A 23,340-nucleotide genomic window follows, 5' to 3' on the forward strand; every position below is an offset into this window, starting at 1 on the left:
GTAATTTCACAGTTGACATAGAATTGTATCTTAAATCATGTGTATCATATTTCTCAGTTTTTTCATGACAGTCTAGAACTTGAGTATGAATTAGGTAGGTTTACATATTTTGACTTCCATTTGGTAGACATTCTCTTAAGAGTCTAGAGTTCGAAAGAAGAAAAATCTTATGATTTCTTAAAATGAACCAAGTCTTTACAGATAATACAGAATTTTAGACTTTTTTTGAACTTGTAAATACAAACAAATCAGGTGATTGAAGTAACCTTCAGTGTAACTAAACTACTACTTGTATTTTTATTGGTTATTATTGTACTACCCAAATGGTTATATAAGATCTTGTTACTGCAAGTGAACTGTTTTTCTGTTTGCAATCTATTATTCAACACTTTACATTTATGTGTGTGTGTGTGTGTGTGTGTACCCACATTCATTCCAAAACAGTGGTTTTACCCAAATTGGTTCAAGAAAGTTTTTCCTTGTCCATGAGAAATGACAAATGTAGTGTACATTAAAGATTTTAGAGAGTTTTTCTAGATAGATGCTTTTATTAAATTTAAAGAACCACCCTTCATTCTGAAACTGCTTCCTAATTTGTGGAGGGTATGTTCAAATAGTCTTTACTTTATAAAATGATGAAAATAAACAATTTTGGCTTTATATTTTTATTTTTGGCGAAATGAGAACTTGACAGTCCTGTACTGTTCTCCATTTTAAAAAGTTTACTGTGTACAATCCAAGTCAGCAAACCATTGATGTAGAAGTGTAATAACAACACTTTATAGCTCAACTGCAGTAGGATTTAAATTGGAGTGATCTAATCTTCACTTTATTGAAACAAATCAGATAAAAAACCCTCAAAGAAGCAAACTTATCTGTGGTTTCTTTTAGCACTTAGTAACTCTCTGTGTTGTCTAAGTAGTTCTAATTTGTCTGTTTAGGGAAGGAAGCACCAAAAGGCAGATAATAAGTATTTATGAAGTGATTACCTGTTTGCTTCAGTCTTATTTGGTGCCTTTAGTATGTATCTTTGAATAAAACTAGTAACGAACAGTCTGCCTTTCAGATAAAATTATCAAGGCATTAACATCTCCTATCATTGAGTGAATCTTGATTGAAATGTGAATGTATGTTAAGAAATCTGAAGAATGGTTTCAAATCCAAAAATAGCAGAAGTTCCATAATGCCACCTGGAAGTTTTTGACTGAGCTAGAGAGAATCTTAATTGCAGAATGGATTTTTATCCCTTAATAAGAGTTATTGGAAAACTAAGAATCATGCTGCCTTCCTTTTGAACCTTTTTATAAGGTATTCCTTTGTTGCTGTGATTTATAAATTTATATCACAAAGACACGCCAGGTACAGAACACCTCATCTTATACAAAAGCTGCATGATTGCTTTTATCTTACATTTTCAGGTGTTTTCCTTTAACGTAAACATGGAAATTTATTAGGATTATATTTTATTTTAACATAAGATGACATTAAAGAAATATTTTTTCATGCTTTTAGCAGTTGATTTTTCCATAAACAAATTGGTCTTTGAGGAACATCTTGAGAAATTTTGGTATGAGTGAGGCTACTGCACTGTCTACTTTTTGGGAAAGTGAAGACTCATTTATGGTATTTTGTGTTCTTTTACCATGTGTATAATTAATAGCACTCATGTCCCTTCTCTTATCTGCCCTAGTTTGAATATTATTAGGGATTTCTGATTGCTTCAATACTTAGTATATGGTATATGCTTTCATTTCGTTAACAGAATTTATGAATTAAATAGAAATTTAAGTGCCAAAAATATTTTTCACCAGTTTGAGGCACTGTTTGATAAGAAAGTGGTATATTACACATTGATTTTCTAAGAATTGTTTTGCTTTGAATAGTCTTCTCATCTTGAGTTTTGTCTTGGAATGCCATTTTTCTAAATAAGTTGATTTATTACATGGGCCTGTCTGATACTGTAGCTGTTGGATGATGGCAGCAGAGCAAATATAGGATTAGAAGATTATGCAGCATGAAATTGCAGTTGGTCAAAATGGTAGAAATGTCCCTCATATTTTTAAATAAATGGCAGAAGTATATAGAATTGGAAGATAAAAATCAGTACTAAGAGCATTTTCAACAGTTTTGGTTGATAGCTTAGTTAAAATGTGGTTTTGGTAGTCTTCTACTGACAGTATAACATCTTTTTGCACATTTATTTCTATTTTGATAGAAGTTTTTTTTTAAATTTGTTATACTTCACTACCAAATATATAGTTTTTTTTTTACTGTCTTTTTACTCAAGAATTGCCAAGAAGATGCTTTTAGAAGAAATTAAAGCCAATCTTTCCTCTGATGAGGATGGATCTTCAGATGATGAACCAGAAGAGGGGAAAAAAAGAACTGGAAAACACAGTGAAGAAAACCTGGGAGATGAGGGTGAGCTCCAACGAGAAGTATAGGATCTCATAACTTGATTGTTTGACCAGTTCAGTCTTTGAGGACTATCTGAGCATGAAATTTCATAATATATGCATTTGGAGTTTATTAAAATATTTAAAACTTTACTACTACCTTTACTCCTTTTGAGTATCTGGTAGTAATTGTGCACATTTTGTCAGTTTTTGCCAATAAACAGATGATTTTTAAAGCAAATTTTTTTTTACTTTTTAAAAAATCTACAAGTGTCTATTGGTGATTTTTAATCAATATTTAATCATAGTAATCAAGTCTGATATATGAGATTGGTATTACCATTGTTATCAAAGTAAATGCAAGCTCTGATCTTTTTCATAAGTCTTGGTAATTAAATAGTTTTATAAAACATTTTAAAGGAAAAAAGTCTGAAGGCTTTACTGATTTTCTCCATTTAGAAGCAAAAATTCAACTCCATTCTGAATCAGATTCAGATTCTGAAGAATCTAAGAAGCCAAGGTACAGACATAGGCTTTTGAGGCACAAACTCACTGTGAGTGATGGAGAATCTGGAGAAGAAAAAAAGATGAAGCCTAAAGAACACAAAGAAGCCAAAGGCAGAAATAGAAGGAAAGGTAAGACATTTTAATTCTGAATGTAAGGAGGTGGTGCGTGGGTGGCTCAGTCAGTTAAGCATCTGCTTTCCCCTCAGGTCATGATCCCTGAGTCCCAGGACCAAGTCCTGCATCAGGTTCCCTGCTCAGTGGGGTGTCTGCTTCTCCCTGTGACCCTCCCCCATCTTGTGCTTGGTATCAGTACTTTTATGAGAATTATTGACATTAATAATATATGAAATTTAGCACTATGAGGGATGTTTTCTATAACAGAGGTATTGTATAGTGTGGCACAAAGGAAGATTTCTTTATCTTCTTGGGGGATGGCAGTTATCCCCAGAGATGACTTCACAAAGATGAAGAGTTTCACTCAGCAGACCAGGTTGTAATTGAGAAGCAGGTAGATGTGAAGATTTATAATATATATTATTTATATTATTGTATTTATAATATAAGCAGGGAAAAAACTTTAGAAGCCTCTGCAAGCTGTTTGGCAGGTGGTAGACAGGATGCGGTTAACATGGTATAGCTAGACTGTAGGAGGGAATAGGGAAAGTAACATCAGGAAATGAAGCTGGGCCAAGACAGACATCAAGTGCTGGAGACACTTGTAAGTTTTCGTTTCTTTCTTTTTTTTAATTTTTAATTTTTTTAATAAACATATAATGTATTATTAGCCCCAGGGGTACAGGTCTGTGAATCGCTAGGTTTACACACTAAGCTTTCATTTCTTAAATTGGAGTACTTGGCAGTGGACCCACGGGTACGTGAGGCTGTAGAGTAAACATTCCACACCTCTTTGGTGTGTCCATTTTACTTGAACATTGGGGGAGAGCATTCTTAAGTAATCACTTAATTTTTTATATTGAAAAATTAAGTGTGAAATTTATATTGAAAGCTTAAATGTGAAATTTACCTGAGCATTTTGGCTAACAAAATGTTCAAAGTAACTGTTTTATTAGGGGCAGATTCTGAAAACTTTACTGCCAAACCCCTGGAGGGCAAATAAGCTCCTTTTTTGCCACTAGGAATAGGAAAACATTCTTGGAAGTGTCTGAGGAGTACAATAGGCTCTATAAGCTGAAGGGCCATAGAAAGTTTCCTTTATTTTTTTAATTTTAAAAAATACTTCTATTTTTAAATTTTCTTGAATTATAGTTGGATTGAGATGTAATTAATAAACCATACAGTTTGCCTGTTTACAGCATACAATTGAGTTGTTTTTAGTATAGCCACAGAGGAATACCACTATTTTTTTAAGATTTTATTTATTTGACAGAGAGATAGAGCAAGTAGGCAGAGTGGCAGACAGACGGAGAGGGAGAAGCAGGTTCCCCCATGAGCAGGGAGCCTGATGTGGGGCTCAATCCTGGGGCCCTGGGATCATGACCTGAGCCAGAGGGAGCTGCTTTAATCAACTGAGCTACCCAGGCATCCCGGAATATCACCACTTTTTAAAACAACTTTGATGTATACTATACATATAGACAAGGGCACATTTTATAAGCACAGAGCTTGATGAACATGTATGGCACAGGACTTTGGTTACTAGTACTTCTGAATCACAGTCTCAGCCCAACCACTCATTGTTCCCACTGAAAGACTGTAACCAAGAATATAATATGATCAGATTAGTTGCCTATTACTGTGATACTCAGAGCTTAGATTTGCATCTACTTGGAGGATACTGCTATAGTTGATACCAAGTGTGGTTGTTGAAGAGGAGAATTGATTTGTGTCATAGACTGAATTGTTAGCTCTTGTTAACTGATGTGAAAGAAAGAAGTCTGGGATGATTGTCAGGTTTTTAGAGTTGTCATGGTATATTTTTAATATGACAAATTAGATGAGATGGCCTAGGAGAGCCTCTAATGTTGTACAGATGAAGGGCTAAGGAAAGAATCTTGGAATCCTGAATATTTAAAGGGCTGTTGATCAGAAGTTACTCATTTAAGAGGAAAAGGAGGGCTTCCCCCCATGTACGTAAACTTCATATGTCAAGGACATTTTCTTATTAATAAATAAATAATGATACATCATTTTGTGAATGCTTAATTTAAAGATTTCCTTGCAGCATGACGGTAAGCTTGTCTTTCAGATTCTATAAAGCAACTGAGTAATTTAAGCAGGTTATATAATTTAATGTTCCTGTGCATCTTCAGCAAAGGGGTAGATAGGGATTTTGCTTCTGAGGGCTCAGTTCAGAATATAGAGTCCTTTAGCAGTCACAGTTACTTTCGAAATATTTTATTAAAACCTTGTTTTTTGTGACTTGACCTGTGTTTCCACTGTCTCTTCTGTGGGTAATTTATTACCCACGTTTTTTTCATTTGTTTGTGAAAGAGGGAGTAAACTAAAATCCCATCATATTTATGTTTCTAATATGGATTATGATCATAGTGATTGATACTACATTTAAAGTTGCATGATTTTCCAAGTTTTGCAAACTCTGTTGTGCCTCTTTTGTCTGGAAACTTAAGTTAGGCAGTGGGGAGAAATCAAGAGAGTAGCTGACTTAGTAAATCAGGGGCAACATGTGAAATCTCATTTTTCACCTAAATTTGAAAAAGCTTATATTATTTTGGTGATAATTTTTAAAATGTAATTATTGTCTTTGTATTAGATGATATTAAATTGATGTTATTTTTTAAAAGATTTTATTCATTTGAGAGTGAAAGAGAGCAGGGTCAGGGACAGAGGGAGAAAGGGACTCCCTGCTGAGTAGGGAGCCCAATGTGATGTGGAACTCGGTCCTGGGACTCCAGGATCATGACCTAACCTGAAGGCAGACACCTGACTGACTGAGCCACACTGGTGCCCCTGATGTTATTTTTCTAAGTGTGATAATGTTACTTAGTTATGTAGGACAGTATCCTTATGCTTAAGGGTAAAGTGTCATCATTTCTGCACTAAAATAAAATGGTTCAGTATAAAAAATTGTGCATATATACAGAGCAAGCAAGCAACTGTGATAAACTTAACAATAAGTGAATTGTAGGGATGTAAAAGGGAGAAGGGCTGTAGATGTTCATTTGATAATGCTTTCAAATTTTTGGTAGATTTGAAAATTTTCAAGATAAAGTGATAAAAATGAATAATAGGTTTAGAATTTTACTTTTTTTTAAAAAAGATTTTATTTATTTTTGTGAGACAGAGTGGGGGAGAGGCAAATCAAAGAGAGAGGCAGACTCCTCGCTGAGCAGGGAGCCTGATGTGGGGCTCAATCCGAGAACCCTAGGATCATGACCTGAGCTGAAGGCATATGCTTAACCAGCTGAGCCACCCAGGTGCTCCTAGAATTTTACTTAATCAGAGGATTTGTATGTGTGTGCATGTGGACCTGTGTGCTCCTACACATTCCCAGTTGCTTAGTTCTTTTATTATTATTATTGTTTTTTTAAAGATTTTATTTATTTATTTGAAAGAGAGAGAGAATAAGAAAGAGAGAGTATGAGTGGAGAAAGCTCAGCAGGAGAAGCAGATTCCCTGCCGAGCAGGGAGCCCGATGTGGGACCTGATCCTGGTACTCCAGGATCACAACCTGAGCTGAAGGCAGTCACTTAACCAACTGAGCCACCCAGGCGCCCTTATTTTTGTTTTTTATTGTGGTAAAATACAACATAAAATTTTAACCATTTAAACCATTTTTAAGTGTGCAGTTTAGTGATGTTAGGTATATTCACATTGTTGTACAATAGTCAACACTGTCTCCACAGCTCTTTCATCATCCCAACCTAAAACTTTAAACACTAATTCCTTATTCCCATTTCCCCTAATAGCAATTCTTTATTTACGTTAGCCTGTGTTTTTTAAATTTATTATTATTATTTTTTGGATAGAACAGATAAGAGATTTTTTTAAAAAGATTTTTTATTTATTTATTTGACAGAGAGAAATCACAAATAGGCAGAGAGGCAGGCAGAGAGAGAGAGAGGAGGCTCCCTGCTGAGCAGAGAGCCCGATGCGGGACTCAATCCCAGGACCCTGAGATCATGACCTGAGCCGAAGGCAGCGGCTTAACCGACTGAGCCACCCAGGCGCCCCCAGATAAGAGATTTTGATCTCAGGTCATGATCTTTAGCAATTTTTTTATGTTCAGTTAGCCAACATTTAGTACCTCATTAATTTTTGATATAGCGTTCAGTGTTTCATTAGTTGCATATAACACCCAGTGCCCATCACATTACATGCCCTCCTTTATACACCTGGTTACCCCCTCCCCCCACACCTCCTCCCTTCTGTAACCCTCAGTTTGTTTCCCAGAGTCCAGAGTTTGTCATGGTTTGTCTCCCTTTCTGATTTCTTCCCATTCAGCAAATTTGTTTTGAAATTTTAGGTTTAAACAAATGTTGTAAAAACAGTACAGAGTTCCTATATAACTTCTACCCAGCTTCCCTAATTTTACACTTTAAGCTTACTATAGTATGATAACCCAAACCAGGATTAACATTGATACAACACTAATTGGTTAAACTGGGGGTTGGCTAACTATATCTGAAGGCTATACCTGAATCACATTATACTTAACCAAGTTCTTACTCACTCACTGTTTCATGTGTTTATAGTGGCAACGTTGAGTGGAGGTAAGTAGTTGCAACAGAGACCGTTTGGCCTACAAAGCTGAAAATACTTTACCATCAGACTTCTCACATAAAATGTTTTCTGACCTCTGAAGTAAACTATAGATCTTACGTGCTTTTTATTTGTTTTCCCACTAATGTCTTTTCTGTTCCAGAATCCAATGTAGGGATGCCACATTGCTATTAGTTGTGATGTCTCCTTAATCTACTCCAATCTGTGACAGTTTCTTTTCTTTCATGATCTTGACAGTTTTGAAGACTATTTATCACTTACTTTCTGGACTGTCCATCTGTATGTATTTGTCTAATGTTTTCTTAAGATTAGATTGAGATTATTATGCATTTTGACAAAAGTACTACAGAAGTGACATTTAATCATACACCAAGGTTATATGATGGCAATAGGTCTTATTACTGGTAATAATATTGATTGCTTTGTTCATTTGGTGTCTGCTGGGTTACTGCAAAAATATCTATTTTTTCTGTTCACATTGAATTAATATCTTGTGGAGAGAGACTATTCAAATATCCTGTGTCTCATCATACTTCAGCCCACTAATTCTAGCATTCATCTTGCCTGAAGCAATTACTGTGACATTTATCTAGCAGTGATTTTCTACTTCTTTCATTACTTATACAGTTAGTAATGGTAAGGAAGGGCTGTCTCTTTTCCCTTATTTATTTATCCCATTACTTATGTTAATATGGGTTTATAGATATTTTATTTTATGAGTTGTGACCCACTTACTCATTTTGTCACTTAGATTGTTTTAGCTTTGGCTATTGGAAGCTTCTTCAAGTTGGATCACACGTCCTTTGAGTATACCCCCATAATGTTCTGAGCACTGCTTTACTTTCTGGCACCACAAGCTCATCTTGTATTTTCCCTGCCTGGTTTCCTCTGGCCAGAAAGATTGGTATTCTCCTGGGGTTTTGGATACCTGTGTCACAGTGGCAGTTTTGGTACAGAAGAATAAAATTTTTGAGAGAAAAAATAAAATTGGGGATTCCCTTTATTCTCATTATTTGTAGGGCCCAGCTCCCTTTTCTCAGTGCAATGGCTAGAAATGGAGTTCTCCCAGTATTGCACCCTCTGCAATAGTTTTGGAATCCAGCCTGCCTTCTTGTTGAAACCAGGAAGAAAGGAGGTGAAAAAAACCTGGGACACTCACTGCCTCAACCCCAATTTTATAGGCGTCATTATTCAGGTTTTTATTTCAGTCCCCAGTTTGCCTGCTATTGTTTCCTTTTCATAGTGCTTAGGTCACTTCTTTATGTGTTCTGTTCATAGTTTCTAGTTGTCATAAATGGCAGAAGAGTCCTTAATTTGCCCTTACTCCATCTTGGTCAGCCTATTCTGCTTGTTTTGAATAACTAGAATTCTATTTATTCACCTTTGGTACTATTGAATTTGTTTTATTGATAGTTAAATTTTCATTTTGTTAATTCACACGCAATTAATACTTTATATTTCAATATAGAACCATAGTTTTATAACCATAGTTAGAATACATTTGAATTATTATTATTTTTTAAAGATTTTATTTATTTATTTGACAGAGATAGAGATCACAAGTAGGCAGAGAGGCAGGCAGACAGAGGAGCAGAGAGCCTGATGTGGGGCTCGATCCCAGGACCCTGAGATCACGACCCGAGCCAAAGGCAGAGGCTTTAACCCACTGAGCCACCGGGTGCCCCTACATTTGAATTATTTTTATAAATACTATTTGAATCATTAACTGGTCTCATCTGTATGAGTGAAATATCCATGAATGTATATACTATAGCTAGTCTCACAGTGGTCCATGTTTTAATGTGAAAGTATTGAGAAATTTGGTGAATTGAATTTCTGTTGGGAAGTATTTAATAACTTAGTATTTTTTTTTTTATTTAAGTGAGCAGTGAAGATTCTGAAGATTCTGATTTCCAGGAATCAGGAGTTAGTGAAGAAGTTAGTGAATCTGAAGATGAACAGCGGCCCAGAACAAGGTAAATATTGTATCACTTTTTCAAAAATTGTAAGAATTCATATGAATAACTATGCTTCAAGTTATTTATAGAAAGGTTGCTATTACTAATAAAATATTTAATATTTTGATTTGATACTAATTATGAAAATAAAAAAATACATATAAACATATATGGTTGAATTATGTCTTATAAATTAGGTGGGCTTTCAGACTGCAAAAACACTTTTGACTGTACTTTTTGGTTGTCATAGGGGGATGCTATAGTGTAGTAAATAAGAGACTTTGTAGACAAACTACCTCCTGGCTTTACTATTTGCTCTTTGTATGAATACTCTGTGCTTCAGTTTCTTTTTAAAAATGGGGATTACAATAGTACTTAATTGGTTATTATGGACATTGAATGGGTTTATAATATGCCTACTTGGCAGATAGTAAATGTTCACTGAATGTTAATTATATACTAGTATTATAGTAATTAAGATTTGTTTGTTCTCTTAATACACATAGCTACTGGTAGTAGTTATTTAAAATTCTGCTTACTTCTTAGTGTAGTATTTTAGATAATACTAACCATTCTAAGAACTTTTTTGTTTCCTCCAAAATATTGCATCTTGGCCTTTTGGCTAAGATCTAGTGTATTTCCCCCAGAATAATACTATCTTTTTATAACTTAACAAATGGGCTCTTTGTGTTTTTGTGAATGTGATGTATGTGTCTGCATAGGTGTCAATCTTAAAAATTTTAAAACATTTGATATCTTTTTAGATTAGCACTTACAGGTTGTGCCTGGAGTATAGCAACATATTGTACATTAGGCAAATAACAATGGGATACAAGGAGAGATTTTTAAAACTGGGAATTCACATAACACAAAAACTCACCATTTTAAAGTGTAGAATAAGTGATTTTTAGAATATTCACAAAGTTCTTCAGCCACCACCACGATCTAGTTTGAGAATATTTTTACCACCACAGAAAGAAACCCTGTACCCACTAGCAGTCATTCCCATTCTTCCTGCCCTCCGTTCCCTGGCAAAAGCTAATCTACTTTGTATATTGATGTGCCTGTTCTGGACATTTTATATGTTTGGTTTCATATAGTATTTTTTTAATGATTCAGTTAGCATCATGTTTTCAAACTTCATGCATATCTTGTATTGGTACCTTTATCTTTTAAATATATTTTTAGATGATCATAAAATATATGTGACGTAAACTTTACTATCTTAAAAATTAAGTATACAGTTCAGTAGTGTTAAGTTCACTCACATCATTCTACAACCAATCTCTATAAGTTTTTTGATTTTGCAAAACAAACTCTTTACACATTAAACAGTAACTCCCCCTTCCCCACATCCTTAAGAAGCTACGATTCTACCTTCTATCTCTGAATTTGACTCCTGTAGGTACCTTATATTAGTGGAATCTTATACTATTTGTTGTCTTATTGTGACTGGCTTATTTCACGTAGTACAGTATCTCAAGTGTCATCCATGTTGCAGCATGGATCACAGTATCCTTCCTTTTTAAGGTTAAATAATGTTCTCCTGTCTGCATATACCACATTTTATCTCTTCATCCATCATTGAACGCTTGGCTTACTTACACCCTTTGCTGCTGTGAACATGGATGTACAAATATCTGTTCAGTCCCTGCTTTCAGTTCTTACGGTTTTATACCCAGAAGTGGAATTGCTGGATCACATATGGTAATTCTGTGTTTAACTCTGAGGAACTGCCACATTGTTTTTTGTAGTGGCTGTACCATTTTACATTCTTACCAACAGCACATACTCTTCTCTTTCTACATCCTCACCACCACTTGTTCTTTTCTGTTTTTTTTTTTTTATGGGGTGGGAGGGGATCTAACCATCCTAAATACTGGGAGGTGCTATCTCACTGTAGTTTTGATTTGTATTTTTTCTAGTGGTTAGTGATGTTAAGCCTCTACGTATGTGCTTTTGTGCTCGGAGTTAAGGGAGACAGAATCCTGTCCCTTGGGCAGCCCCTAGAAAAGCCAGAACATTGCCAGCAAGTTCACTCTTTACCTTCCTTCCTGGCAGAGAAGCTGAGAATTGGGCAGCTTCCTACTGACCTCCTTGAGTTGAGCAGGAAAGAGGGTACAACAAGTATAAGCAGAAACACTACAAAATATCCAACTATTTTAAGTGTGACTTTTGATTAGGTGCTTACTTGGTTGCTAAAGTTTCTTAACTGGTTTCTAGAGTTCTCATAAAGTTACTTTTTACCATATGTTGTGTATTCTGTGTTTCTGTGGGAGAACAAGAGCCTGGAACTTCCTAGTCTGTCATCTTGCTGTGGTTACCTGGCTATTTTATTACTTGGATTGGCTGAATAATATTCCATTGTATAGATAGTACCACATTTTATTTGCCATTTTTTTCATCTGTTGGTAGACATTTGGGTTGTTTCCATTTTTTGGCTATTATGTATAATGCTTCTGTGAATATTTGTATATGATTTTTACATAGTCATATTTTTATATTCATTCATAGGAATATATCTGTAAGTGGAATTATAGGGTCATATGGTAACATTATGCTCAGCTTTCTAAGGCGGCTGTCAGACTGTTTTGCACAGTGGCTTATCATTTTATATTTCCACTAGCAATGCACCAGACTTCTGATTTCTGTACATCTTCACATACTTTTTTTTTTTTTTTAAGATTTTATTTATTTATTTGAGAGAGAGAGAGACAGTGAGAGAGAGCACGAGCGAGGAGAAGGTCAGAGAGCGAAGCAGACTCCCCATGGAGCTGGGAGCCCGATGCAGGACTCGATCCTGGGACTCCAGGATCACGCCCTGAGCCGAAGGCAGTCGTCCAACCAACTGAGCCACCCAGGCGTCCCATCTTCACATACTTTTTAAAAAAATATTTTATTTTTATTTATTTGACATACAGAAATTACAAGTAGGCAGAGAGGCAGGCCCAGAGAGAGGAGAGACCGGCTCCGTGCCGAGCAGAGAGCCTGATGTGGGGCTCGATCCCAGGACCCTGGGATTATGACCTGAGCTGAAGGCAGAAGCTTTAACCCACTGAGCCACCCAGGTTCCCCCACAAACTTTTTTTTTTATTATAGCCAACCTAGTGAGTATGTAATGGGCCATTGTGATTTTGATTTACTTTTCCCAAATGATTAATGATGTCGAGCATTTTTGCATGTGCTTACTAGCCATTTGTATATCTTCTTTGGAGAAACATCTGTGTGAATGAATAAATTCTTTTCCCAATTTTTAATTGTTTTTGCTGTTGATTTTTTGTTGTTTTTTTAATTGTTGATTTATTGTTGCTGTGAAAACACAGCAACTGTTTTATTGTTTATTCATAACAGTGCTTTATGTATTCTGGATATAAGACCCATATCAGAATCCATTGCCAAATCCAAGGTCATGTAGATTTATTGTTCTTTTCATTGACAAATTTTATAGTTTTACCTATTATATGTAGGACTTTGATCCTTTTTTTCCCTGTGACGTTTATGATAAGCTTTTAGATTTGTATGTTCAGATAGTTCTCAGTGTTTTCTGGTATAAATACTGTTGTCATAAAAGATATTTGTAGGGGCACCTGGGTGGCACAGTCAGTTAAGGATCTGACTCTTGGTTTTGGCTCAGGTCCTCGTCTCAGGGTTGTGAGATCAAGCTCCACATCAGGCTCTGCACTCAGGGTAGAATCTACTTGGGACTCTCTCTGTCTCTCTGTCTCCCTCTATTCCCCCCCACAAATAAATAAGTCTTAAAAAAATTTTTGTATAATATACACAACAGAGATATGGGAATATTTTTATTACACAATGTTATACACATACACATTTATATGCATATGTGTATATTGACACTCATTTAGAGTAAATTACTAAAAGTGACATTGTTGAGTCCAAGTTACACAATTTTAAGACTTTTGTCATACATATTTTCATCTTTTCCCCCAAGCTTTTATTTAAATTCCAGTTAACATACAGTGTAACGTTAGTTTCAGGGGTAGAATTTAGTGATTCATCACTTACGTATAACACCCAGTGCTCATCATACCAAGTGCCTTCTTTAGTATCCATCACCCGTTTAACCAGTCCCCCTTGCCTACTTCCCCTCCAGTAACCCACAGTCTGTTCTCTACAGTCAAGAATCTGTTTTCTGGTTTGCCTCCTTCTTTTCTATGTTCACCTGTTTTGTTTCTTAAATTCCACATGTGAGTGAAATCATACGGTATTTGTCTTTCTCTGACTGACTTTTTTGCTTAGCATAATACTCTCTAGCTCTAAACACGTCATTGTAAATGGCAAGATTTCATTCTTTTTGATGACTGAGTAATATTTCATATATATATATGCCAAATTCTCTTTATCTGTTCATCCCTTTATTGAAGGTTTTTATCATGAATGGATATTGACTGATTTGTGAATTTTGAACCACCCCTGCAGCCCATGAATAAATTCCACTTGATCATGGTCAGTGAGTCTTTTAATGTACTGCTGGATTAGATTTCTTAGTAGTTGAGAATTTTTGTATCCATGTTCATCAGGGATATTGGCCTACATGTAGTTTTCTATTTTAATGGAGTCTTTGTCTGGTTTTGGTACTAGAATAATACTGGCCTCATAGAATGAATTTGATAGTTTTTCTTTCATCTCTATGTTTTGGAATAGTTTCAGAAGAATAGGCATTAACTCTTCCTTAAATGTTTGGTAGAATTCCCCTGTGAAGCCATCTGGCCCTGGATTTTTGTTTGTTGGGAGATTTTTGAGTACTAATTCAATTTCTTTGCTGACTGCTGGTCTGTTCACATTCTCTATTTCTTCTTGTTTCAGTTTTGGATGTTTATACGTTTCATGGAACTTATTTATTTATTTATTTGTTTGTTTCTTGGAATTTATCTATTTCCTCCAGATTGTACAGTTTGCTGACATATAGTTTTTCATAATATTCTCTGATAATTGTATTTCTGTGTATTTCTGTGCTTTTGGTTATTTCTCTTCTCTCATTTGTGATTTTGTTTATTTGTATCCTTTCTCTCTTCTTTTTGATAAGCCTGACTCTGGGTTTATCAGTTTTATTAAGTGTTTCAAAGAACCACCTTCAGTTTTTTAATCTTTTCAGCTATTTTTTTGTTTGTCATTTATTCCTGCTCTAATCTTTATATTTCTCTTCTTCTGGTGACTTTAGGCTTCATTTGTTGTTCTTTTTCTAGATCCTTTAGGTGTAAGTTAGGTTATTTGAGAATTTTCTTGCTTCTTGAGGTAGGCTTGTATTGCTGTGTATTTCCATCTTACGACTGCTTTTGCTGTATCCCAGAGGTTTTGGACTGTTGTGTTTTCATTTTCATTTGTTTCCATGTGTTTTTTATTTCTTTTTTAATTTCCTGTTTGACCCATTCATTCTTTAGTTCTTTAACCTTGTATTTGTGGTCTTCCTAAAATTTTCTTGTGGTTGACTTTAAGTTTCATAGCCTTTTGGTTAGAGAAGATGCATTGTGTGATCTAAGTCTTTCTTGTACTTGTTGAGCCCTGATTTGTGATCTAGTTATGTGATCTGTTCTGTAGAATGTCCCATATACACTTGAATGTGTGTTTTGTTGCTTCAGGATGTAATGTTCTGAATATATCTTTTAAGTCCATCTGTTTCCATTTATCATTCAAAGCCATTGTTTCCTTGTTGATTTTCTGCTTAGATGATCTGTCCATTGATGGAAGTGAGGTGTTAATATTCCTTAGTATTATTGTATTATTGTGAATGAGTTTCTTTATGTTTGTTATTAATTGTTTTATGTATTTGGGTGCTCCCAAGTTGGGGACATAAGTATTTATAATTAGTAGATCTTGTTTGTTAGACCCCTCAATTACGATACAATGCCCTTCCTTATCTCTTATTACAGTCTTGGTTTATAGTCTAGTTTGCTTGATATAAGTATTGTTTCTCTGGCTTTCTTGGACATTCATTTACAGCATAAATGTTTTTCCATCTCCTCATTTTCAATCTGCAGGTGCTTTAAGGTCTAAAATGACTCTTGTAGGCAGCATATAGATGGGTTTTGTTTTATTATCCATTCAGATATCCTTTGTCTTTTGATTGGAGCATTTCATCCATTTACATTCAGAGTGATTATTGATATATATGGATTTTGTGCCTTTGTATTACTTGTTTTGTTGTTGTTTCTGGAGATTTTCTCCATTCCTTTCTAGTCCTTTTCACTTTTGGTCTTTCTTTCCCACTCAAAAAGTCCTCTTTAATATTTCTTCTTGAGCTGTTTTAGTGCTATTGAACTCCCTTAGTTTTTGTTTGTCTGGGATACTCTTTATATCTACTTCTCTTCTAAATGATAGCCTTTGTGGATAGAGTATTCTTGTTTGCATATTTTTCCCATTCAGCATGTTTCATATATCATGCCACTGACTTCTGGCCTGTCAGGTTTCTTTGGAGAAATCTGCTATTCTTTTGCATCTTCTCTTGTAAGTTCAGGATTTTGTTTGTCTTCTGCCTTTGAGTTTTTCTTTGTGACTATATTTTACAAATTTAACTTCAGTATATCTTGTTATCCTGCTTTTATTTATGTTGATGGGAGTTCTCTGTGCTTCCTGGATCTATATGTCTGTTTTATTCCCCAGATTAGGGAAGTTTTCCTTTATTAGTTTCTCAGATATACCTTCTGCCCCCTTTAATTTGTATTCTTCTGGTACTCCCATGATACAGATGTTATTACATTTGTTGGACTCAATGCATTCCCTGAATCTACTCTTGTAATCTGTCATTATTTTTCCTCTCTTTTGTTCAGCTTCATTATTTTCCATAATTGTCTTCCACATGACTTGCTTCTATGTCTGTTTCTTCCATCCTTGTGGTAATTATATCCAGTCTCTTTTGAATCTTAGTTACTACATTTTTAATTTCTGCCTAATTGTCTTTTTACCTTTTTTATTTCTAATAAGGGTTTTTCTGATGTCTTCCATGTTTTTCTGAAGTCCATTGAGTATCTTTATGATTGTTGCTTTAAATTCTCCATCAGGCATCTTACTTATACCTGTTTCTGTTAGATCTCTCTCCATGACCTTTTCTTGTTTTTTTTTTTTTTTCTTTTGAGATGAATTTCTCCATCTCTTGGTATTTTGTCTAGGTTTCTGTCTTCTGTGTGTTAGAGAAGCCTTTTATATTTTCTCCCTGAGAGTTACAGCTTTATGAAGAAGAGGTCATACACTGTCCAGGGCCTGGCGCTTCAGGAAGTGTCTCTGGTGTGTGCTGAGTGCACTCTGCTGCTGGATTTTGGTTGCTCTGTCCCTCAGTTTAGTTGTCTGTAGAGGTTCTCCTTGCCTGGTATTTGGAACGTGGCCAGAGTGTGGCAAGTTTAAAGACCTGTGCTTTGATCTGCTTTCTAAAAGAGACGTGATGCTGTTTCTACTAGAATGGAAGCTTTGCAGCACACTATAGTAAGTAGATGTCTTGCGTGCCTGGGTTTGTGCTGGTCTTCTGGGGGAGAGGTCTCCTGGGCTGGTCCTTAGTGATACTTGCCTGAGAAAAGCAGTAACACTGTAGCTCAGGGGTGTGAGACTTGGTATAAGCAGATTAGGTAACCACTGTTGGTGCTGTACGATTTCCTAAAGTTGGTTTATGCTAAGGGGTGGCTGAAGGAAATGATGTCAGCTAGGTCTTTTTTCCTTGTAGAGGGGAGTCTGTGCTTGCTACCCTCAATGAAGCACTCCCAGATGAGTGAATAATTTCCCTTCATACATTCTAGGTGTTTTTCAGATCATTGTTTTCACACTGTCTCCAGGTTGCCTTCTTGCCTGGCAATGTATTGCACTTTGGGCTCTACCCAGCTAAGTCTGCTGACTTTTTAAATTCCAAACTTTAGCGACCTGGTGTGGTGGGGATCAGCACCAGTCTTCTCTGGGAAGACTGCATGGACTAATAATGCAAGTTTGACCCAGAAGAATGGTCATTCCAGAGTGCAGGGTCATTGGATTTGGAGTAAATCAGGCCAAATACCCAGTGTTCAGGTTAGCTGCCCTCAGCAACTGTGACTGTGCCTATGCTGAGGTGTGTGATGTCGGGGGGGTGGCACTCCCTGGTCATACAATGCCACCTCTCATAAATGCACTCCAGGAGGAGGGAACAGTCTCTCCCATTGCACCTTAGGCAAGCCTCAAATTGTGTTATCTTCCTGTAAGTTGCTTGTTTGCCTGCCTTCTGTCTAGGAGTAGGGCAGCGCCCTCAGGTCTCTATCCTAGCGAAGCCCAGGGGCCTTTAAAACTCCAGTCTTTGAGTCCTTCTGGTTGCAAAAATTCATGAAAATCAGCCCCTTTTGTTTTCCCATACAGTGGCTTTGGGGCAGTATTCATCTTGTGCATATCCCTGTGTGCTCTGCTCTCTCTTGCCTTTCTCTGCCACCAGGACTCCCTCACTGCTGCAGCACCCATGATACATTTCTCCCCTAAACCCCCTCTCCACACTACTCCCTTCCTGAATGTGCCCTCTTCTCTTCCCCCTAATTGTGATGTTTGCTCTATCAGTCTTCAGGTCTGTTCCTTGGGTATTTAGAATGATTTGATAATTATTTACCTATGTGTGAGGGGTGTGGAAGCCTAGAATCCTTCTACCATTCTGCCATCTTAACTCCCTCCTGTCATACATATTTTCAAACTATCTTATAGAGGTCATTTTTTTTCTCCCCCCAGCATAATATGTAAACCATCATTTTTTCACTTTTCAACAATGGAATAGTGAGTAGTCTGTTAGGTAGAACTTATATCTTAGGGGGATTTTGATCCATTTTGAGTTAATTTTTATATATGATGTAAGATAGGGGTCCAACTTCATTGCTTTGCATGTAGATAACTAGTTGTCTCAGCACCATTTATTAAAAAGATAATTTTTACCTGTTGCATTTTCTTGACACTCTAGTGGAAAAATCAGTGGATCACAAATGTAATGTTATATTTCTGGACTCAATATTTCTCTTTCATTGATTTGTATGTCTGTTATTTATGACCTGAATGTACTGTCTTTATATATGTAACTTTGTCTACCAGTTTATAAGCCCAGAAGTACTTTTTTTGCCAGAAGTTGTTGTTACTGTTTTCTTCTAAGAGATGGTGAATATTTTTCATTTGTATATTAGCTACTAATATTTCTAAAGGCCCTCCATCTTTTTTTCTTAATTTTATTTATTTTATTTTATTTTATTTTTCCAATTTATTTATTTTCAGAAAAACAGTATTCATTATTTTTTCACCACACCCAGTGCTCCATGCAAGCCGTGCCCTCTATAGTACCCACCACCTGGTACCCCAACCTCCCACCCCCCCAACCACTTCAAACCCCTCAGATTGTTTTTCAGAGTCCATAGTCTCTCATGGTTCACCTCCCCTTCCAATTTACCCAAATTCCCTACTCCTCTCTAACGCCCCTTGTCCTCCATGCTATTGGTTATGCTCCACAAATAAGTGAAACCATATGATAATTGACTCTCTCTGCTTGACTTATTTCACTCAGCATAATCTCTTCCAGTCCCGTCCATGTTGCTACAAAAGTTGGGTTTTCATCCTTTCTGATGGAGGCATAATACTCCATAGTGTATATGGACCACATCTTCCTTATCCATTCATCCGTTGAAGGGCATCTTGGTTCTTTCCATAGTTTGGCGACCGTGGCCATTGCTGCTATAAACATTGGGGTACAGATGGCCCTTCTTTTCACGACATCTGTATCTTTGGGGTAAATACCCAGGAGTGCAATGGCAGGGTCATAAGGAAGTTCTATTTTTAATTTCTTGAGGAATCTCCACACTGTTCTCCAAAGAGGCTGCACCAACTTGCATTCCCACCAACAGTGGAAGAGGGTTCCCCTTTCTCCACATCCTCTCTAACACATGTTGTTTCCTGTTTTGTTAATTTTGGCCATTCTCACTGGTGTAAGGTGATATCTCAATGTGGTTTTAATTTGAATCTCCCTGAGGGCTAATGATGATGAACATTTTTTCATGTGTCTGGTAGCCATTTGTATGTCTTGATTGGAGAAGTGTCTGTTCATATCTTCTGCCCATTTTTTGATGTGTTTGCCTGTTTTGTGTGTGTTGAGTTTGAGGAGTTCATTATAGTTCCTGGATATCAACCTTTTGTCTGTACTGTCATTTTCAAATATCTTCTCCCATTCCGTGGGTTGCCTCTTTGTTTTTTTTGACTGTTTCCTTTGCTGTGCAGAAGCTTTTGATTTTGATGAAGTCCCAAAAGTTTATTTTTGCTTTTGTTTCCTTTGCTTTGGAGACCTATCTTGAAAGAAGTTGCTGTGGCTGATATCGAAGAGATTACTGCCTATGTTCTCCTCTAGGATTCTGATGGATTCCTGTCTCACATTGAGGTCTTTTATCCATTTTGAGTTGATCTTTGTGTACGGTGTAAGAGAATGGTCGAGTTTCATTCTTCTACATATAGCTGTCCAGTTTTCCCAGCACCATTTATTGAAGAGACTGTCTTTTTTCCACTGTATAGTTTTTCCTGTTTTGTCGAAGATTAATTGACCATAGAGTTGAGGGTCCATATCAGGGCTCTCTACTCTGTTCCACTGGTCTATGTATCTGTTTTTATGCCAGTACCATGCTGTCTTGGTGATCACAGCTTTGTAATAAAGCTTGAAATCAGGTAAGTTGATGCCGCCAGCTTTATTTTTGTTTTTCAACATTTCCTTAGCGATTCGGGGTCTCTTCTGATTCCATACAAATTTTAGATTATTTGCTCCAGCTCTTTGAAGAATGCCGGTGGAATTTTGATCAGAATGGCATTAAAAGTATAGATTGCTCTAGGCAGTATAGACATTTTAACAATGTTTATTCTTCCGATCCAAGAGCATGGAATGGTCTTCCATCTATTTGTGTCTTCTTCAATTTCTTTCATGAGTGTTCTGTAGTTCCTCGAGTACATGTCCTTTACCTCTTTGGTTAGGTTTATTCCCAGGTATCTTATGGTTCTTGGTGCTATAGTAAATGGAATCGATTCTCTAATTTCCCTTTCTGTATTTTCATTGTTAGTGTAATTTTATTTATTTTAGAGCATGAGTGAGTTGGGGTGAAGGGCAGAGGGAGAAGGAGAGAGAGAATTCAAAGCAGACTCCACATGGGGCTGGATCCTATGACCTGAGATTATGACCTGAGCCAAAATCAAGAGTTGGTTTCTTAACCAATTGAGCCACCCAGGTCCCCTCATCCATTTTATTATTTACGCCAAACCTCCCCTCTCTATAACTTAAAATATTGATTGTTGGATTAAAATTAAGGGTTATCTAGTGAAGATTTTTTTTTTTGCTTTTTGTTTTCCTTTTCTTTTTTAGGAATGTGTGCAAAGGTAAATAAGCTGTAGAATAGTATGTAATTAATTTAAGGAAATTCATCATGAAGTATTTCATTTTGCATTTTAAATGATTTTTAGGTCTGCAAAGAAAGCAGAGTTGGAAGAAAATCAGCGGAGTTATAAACAGAAAAAGAAAAGGCGACGCATTAAGGTTCAAGAAGACTCATCCAGTGAAAACAAGGTAATGTTTATTATGTTATTATGTGCTTGAATTATAACTATAGTAGAGTGTACTAAATATGTAACTTCCTTTTCTGCATTCCATTTATTAGTTTAATTCTGCTGGTTTATTTTTAACACTTTTAACACTTTGTAGAAGGATTGACTTACTGAATGTATAAGTATGCAGAAATACTCTGACACATTATCGGTTTTTTTTTTCTGTTTCTTAACTAAGTCTGATGGAAATTTTAAGTTGCTCTTTTTCATTGTTTTACGCTCTTGGGCCTATAAAGTTGATGTGTAGTGTTCGATTTTCTGAAGACATATAACATTTTATTCTGAATAATGACTCACGTGTGAGTAGATTTCTTCCAGAAGTGATGTTAGCAAATTTGTTTCTTATATATAAGCAGGATTATGTAAAGTAGAAATTCTCTGTAATATGTTTCACTCTGTGAGTACAGAATGAATCTGTAACATGATGCATTCACATTCTCCTTGGCCAGGGATGGGAGTGGTCTTTTTAAAAAATGATCCTTTAACTATACATTTCAGTGGTCTTAATCAAATTAACAGTACATTTCAGTGGTCTTAATTAAATTCAAAATTGGAAACTCTGTACCCAGCCCCTTATAACCTCATCTAATTTCTCTGTTTATGAATTTGCCTATTTTAGGTACCTCCTATTAACAAAAGTCATATAGTTATGTGTCCTTTTGTGTGTGGTTTATTTCACTGACAATGTTTTCAGGGTTCATCCATATTGTAGACTATATCACAATTTCCTTCTTTTTAATGCTAAATAATATTCTATTGTATATATATATCATTGTGTTTACCCATTCTTTTGTTGATGGACATTGGGATTGTTTCCATCTTAGGCTATTTTGAGTAATGGTGTTGTGAATGTGGGTGTAGGAATATTTTAGTCCCTGCTTTATATATTTTGGTTATAATCTGAAATACGGAATTGGTGGAGCATCTGGTAATTCTATGTTTAACTTTTTGAGGCACCATCACATTGTTTTCCCGGTGTACCAGGGTTCTGGTTATTCCAAATTCTCACCAAAACTTGTTACTTTTTTTTTTTTGGTCTTTTTCTAATACCCATCCTAAGGGGTACAAGATAGTATCTCCTTTATGGTTTTGATTTAAATTTCCCTAATGACAAGTAATGTTGAACATCTTTTCACATGATTAACTGAATATTTCTGTATCATCTTTGGAGAGATGCTTGTTGCATTTCTTTGCCCCCTTTTCTGGGTTGTTTTTAATTTTTTTAATTTTTTTTTCCAATTTATTTATTTTCAGAAAAACAGTATTCATTATTTTTTCACCACACCCAGTGCTCCATGCAAGCCGTGCCCTCTATAATACCCACCACCTGGTACCCCAACCTCCCACCCCCCCGCCACTTTCTGGGGTGTTTTTTAAATGCTCTTTTTTTATTGCAAAGTATAATCTAAAGCTTCTCAGTATGTTTTCTTTAACCTTTTCTTAGTATATTAATTATTGGAATATGAAATGGGTAAATTAGACAACTTTGTGGTATTTACCTTTGATCATTTAAATTCTGTAGAGTAATTCTGAAGAGGATAAAGAAGAGGAGGAAGATGAAGAGGAAGAAGAAGAAGATGAAAATGATGATTCCAAGTCTCCTGGAAAAGGCAGAAAGAAAATTAGAAAAATTCTTAAAGATGATAAACTAAGAACTGAGACACAGAATGCTCTTAAGGAAGAGGAAGAGAGGCGAAAACGTATTGCTGAGAGGGAGCGTGAACGAGAAAAATTGAGAGAGGTAAACCAGTTTTTATTTATGATTTCAAAAAATAGGACTTTAATAGCTTCACACAAACATATATTACTCAGTATTTTAAGAATAGAATGTTATAATCCCCACAGATTTTTAATTATACTTGCTTTTCCCTATTAACAATATTTTATACAACTTTAATTTCAGAAGATTTTATTTATTTATTTTGGAGATAGCAAGCGAGTATGCAAGTGGGAAAGGAGCAAATGGAGAGGGACAAACAGACTCTGCACTGAGTATAGAGCTCAACGTGGGGCTTGATCCAATGACCCTGAGATCATGACCTGAGCTAAAATCAAGAGTTGGATGTATAACCGACTGGGCCACCCACTCAACCCTATTTTATGCAACTTAAAAATCTTCTTTAGGCTATATTAGTATAATTAGATACATGAAATGACTTAAGATTCTTGAATTCTCACCAAAGTGATTGTGTTTTATCTGGGGCAGA

General features: G+C 35.9%; 1 protein-coding gene across 6 annotated transcripts in view; it reads left to right on the forward strand.

The window, feature by feature from the left end:
* Positions 1 to 23,340, forward strand: part of ATRX (ATRX chromatin remodeler) — a 300,930-nt gene that overhangs the window by 122,743 nt on the left and 154,847 nt on the right. For all 6 annotated transcript variants that reach the window (XM_044234659.1, XM_044234661.1, XM_044234660.1 and 3 more), the window contains 5 exons: positions 2,288 to 2,421; positions 2,856 to 3,032; positions 9,487 to 9,580; positions 20,993 to 21,095; positions 22,656 to 22,874. In XM_044234659.1, the coding sequence (XP_044090594.1) occupies positions 2,288 to 2,421; positions 2,856 to 3,032; positions 9,487 to 9,580; positions 20,993 to 21,095; positions 22,656 to 22,874 (727 nt within the window). The remainder of the gene's footprint in view (positions 1 to 2,287; positions 2,422 to 2,855; positions 3,033 to 9,486; positions 9,581 to 20,992; positions 21,096 to 22,655; positions 22,875 to 23,340) is intronic.

Source organism: Neovison vison, chromosome X (genome assembly GCF_020171115.1).
Source record: "Neovison vison isolate M4711 chromosome X, ASM_NN_V1, whole genome shotgun sequence".
NCBI lineage: Eukaryota > Metazoa > Chordata > Mammalia > Carnivora > Mustelidae > Neogale > Neogale vison.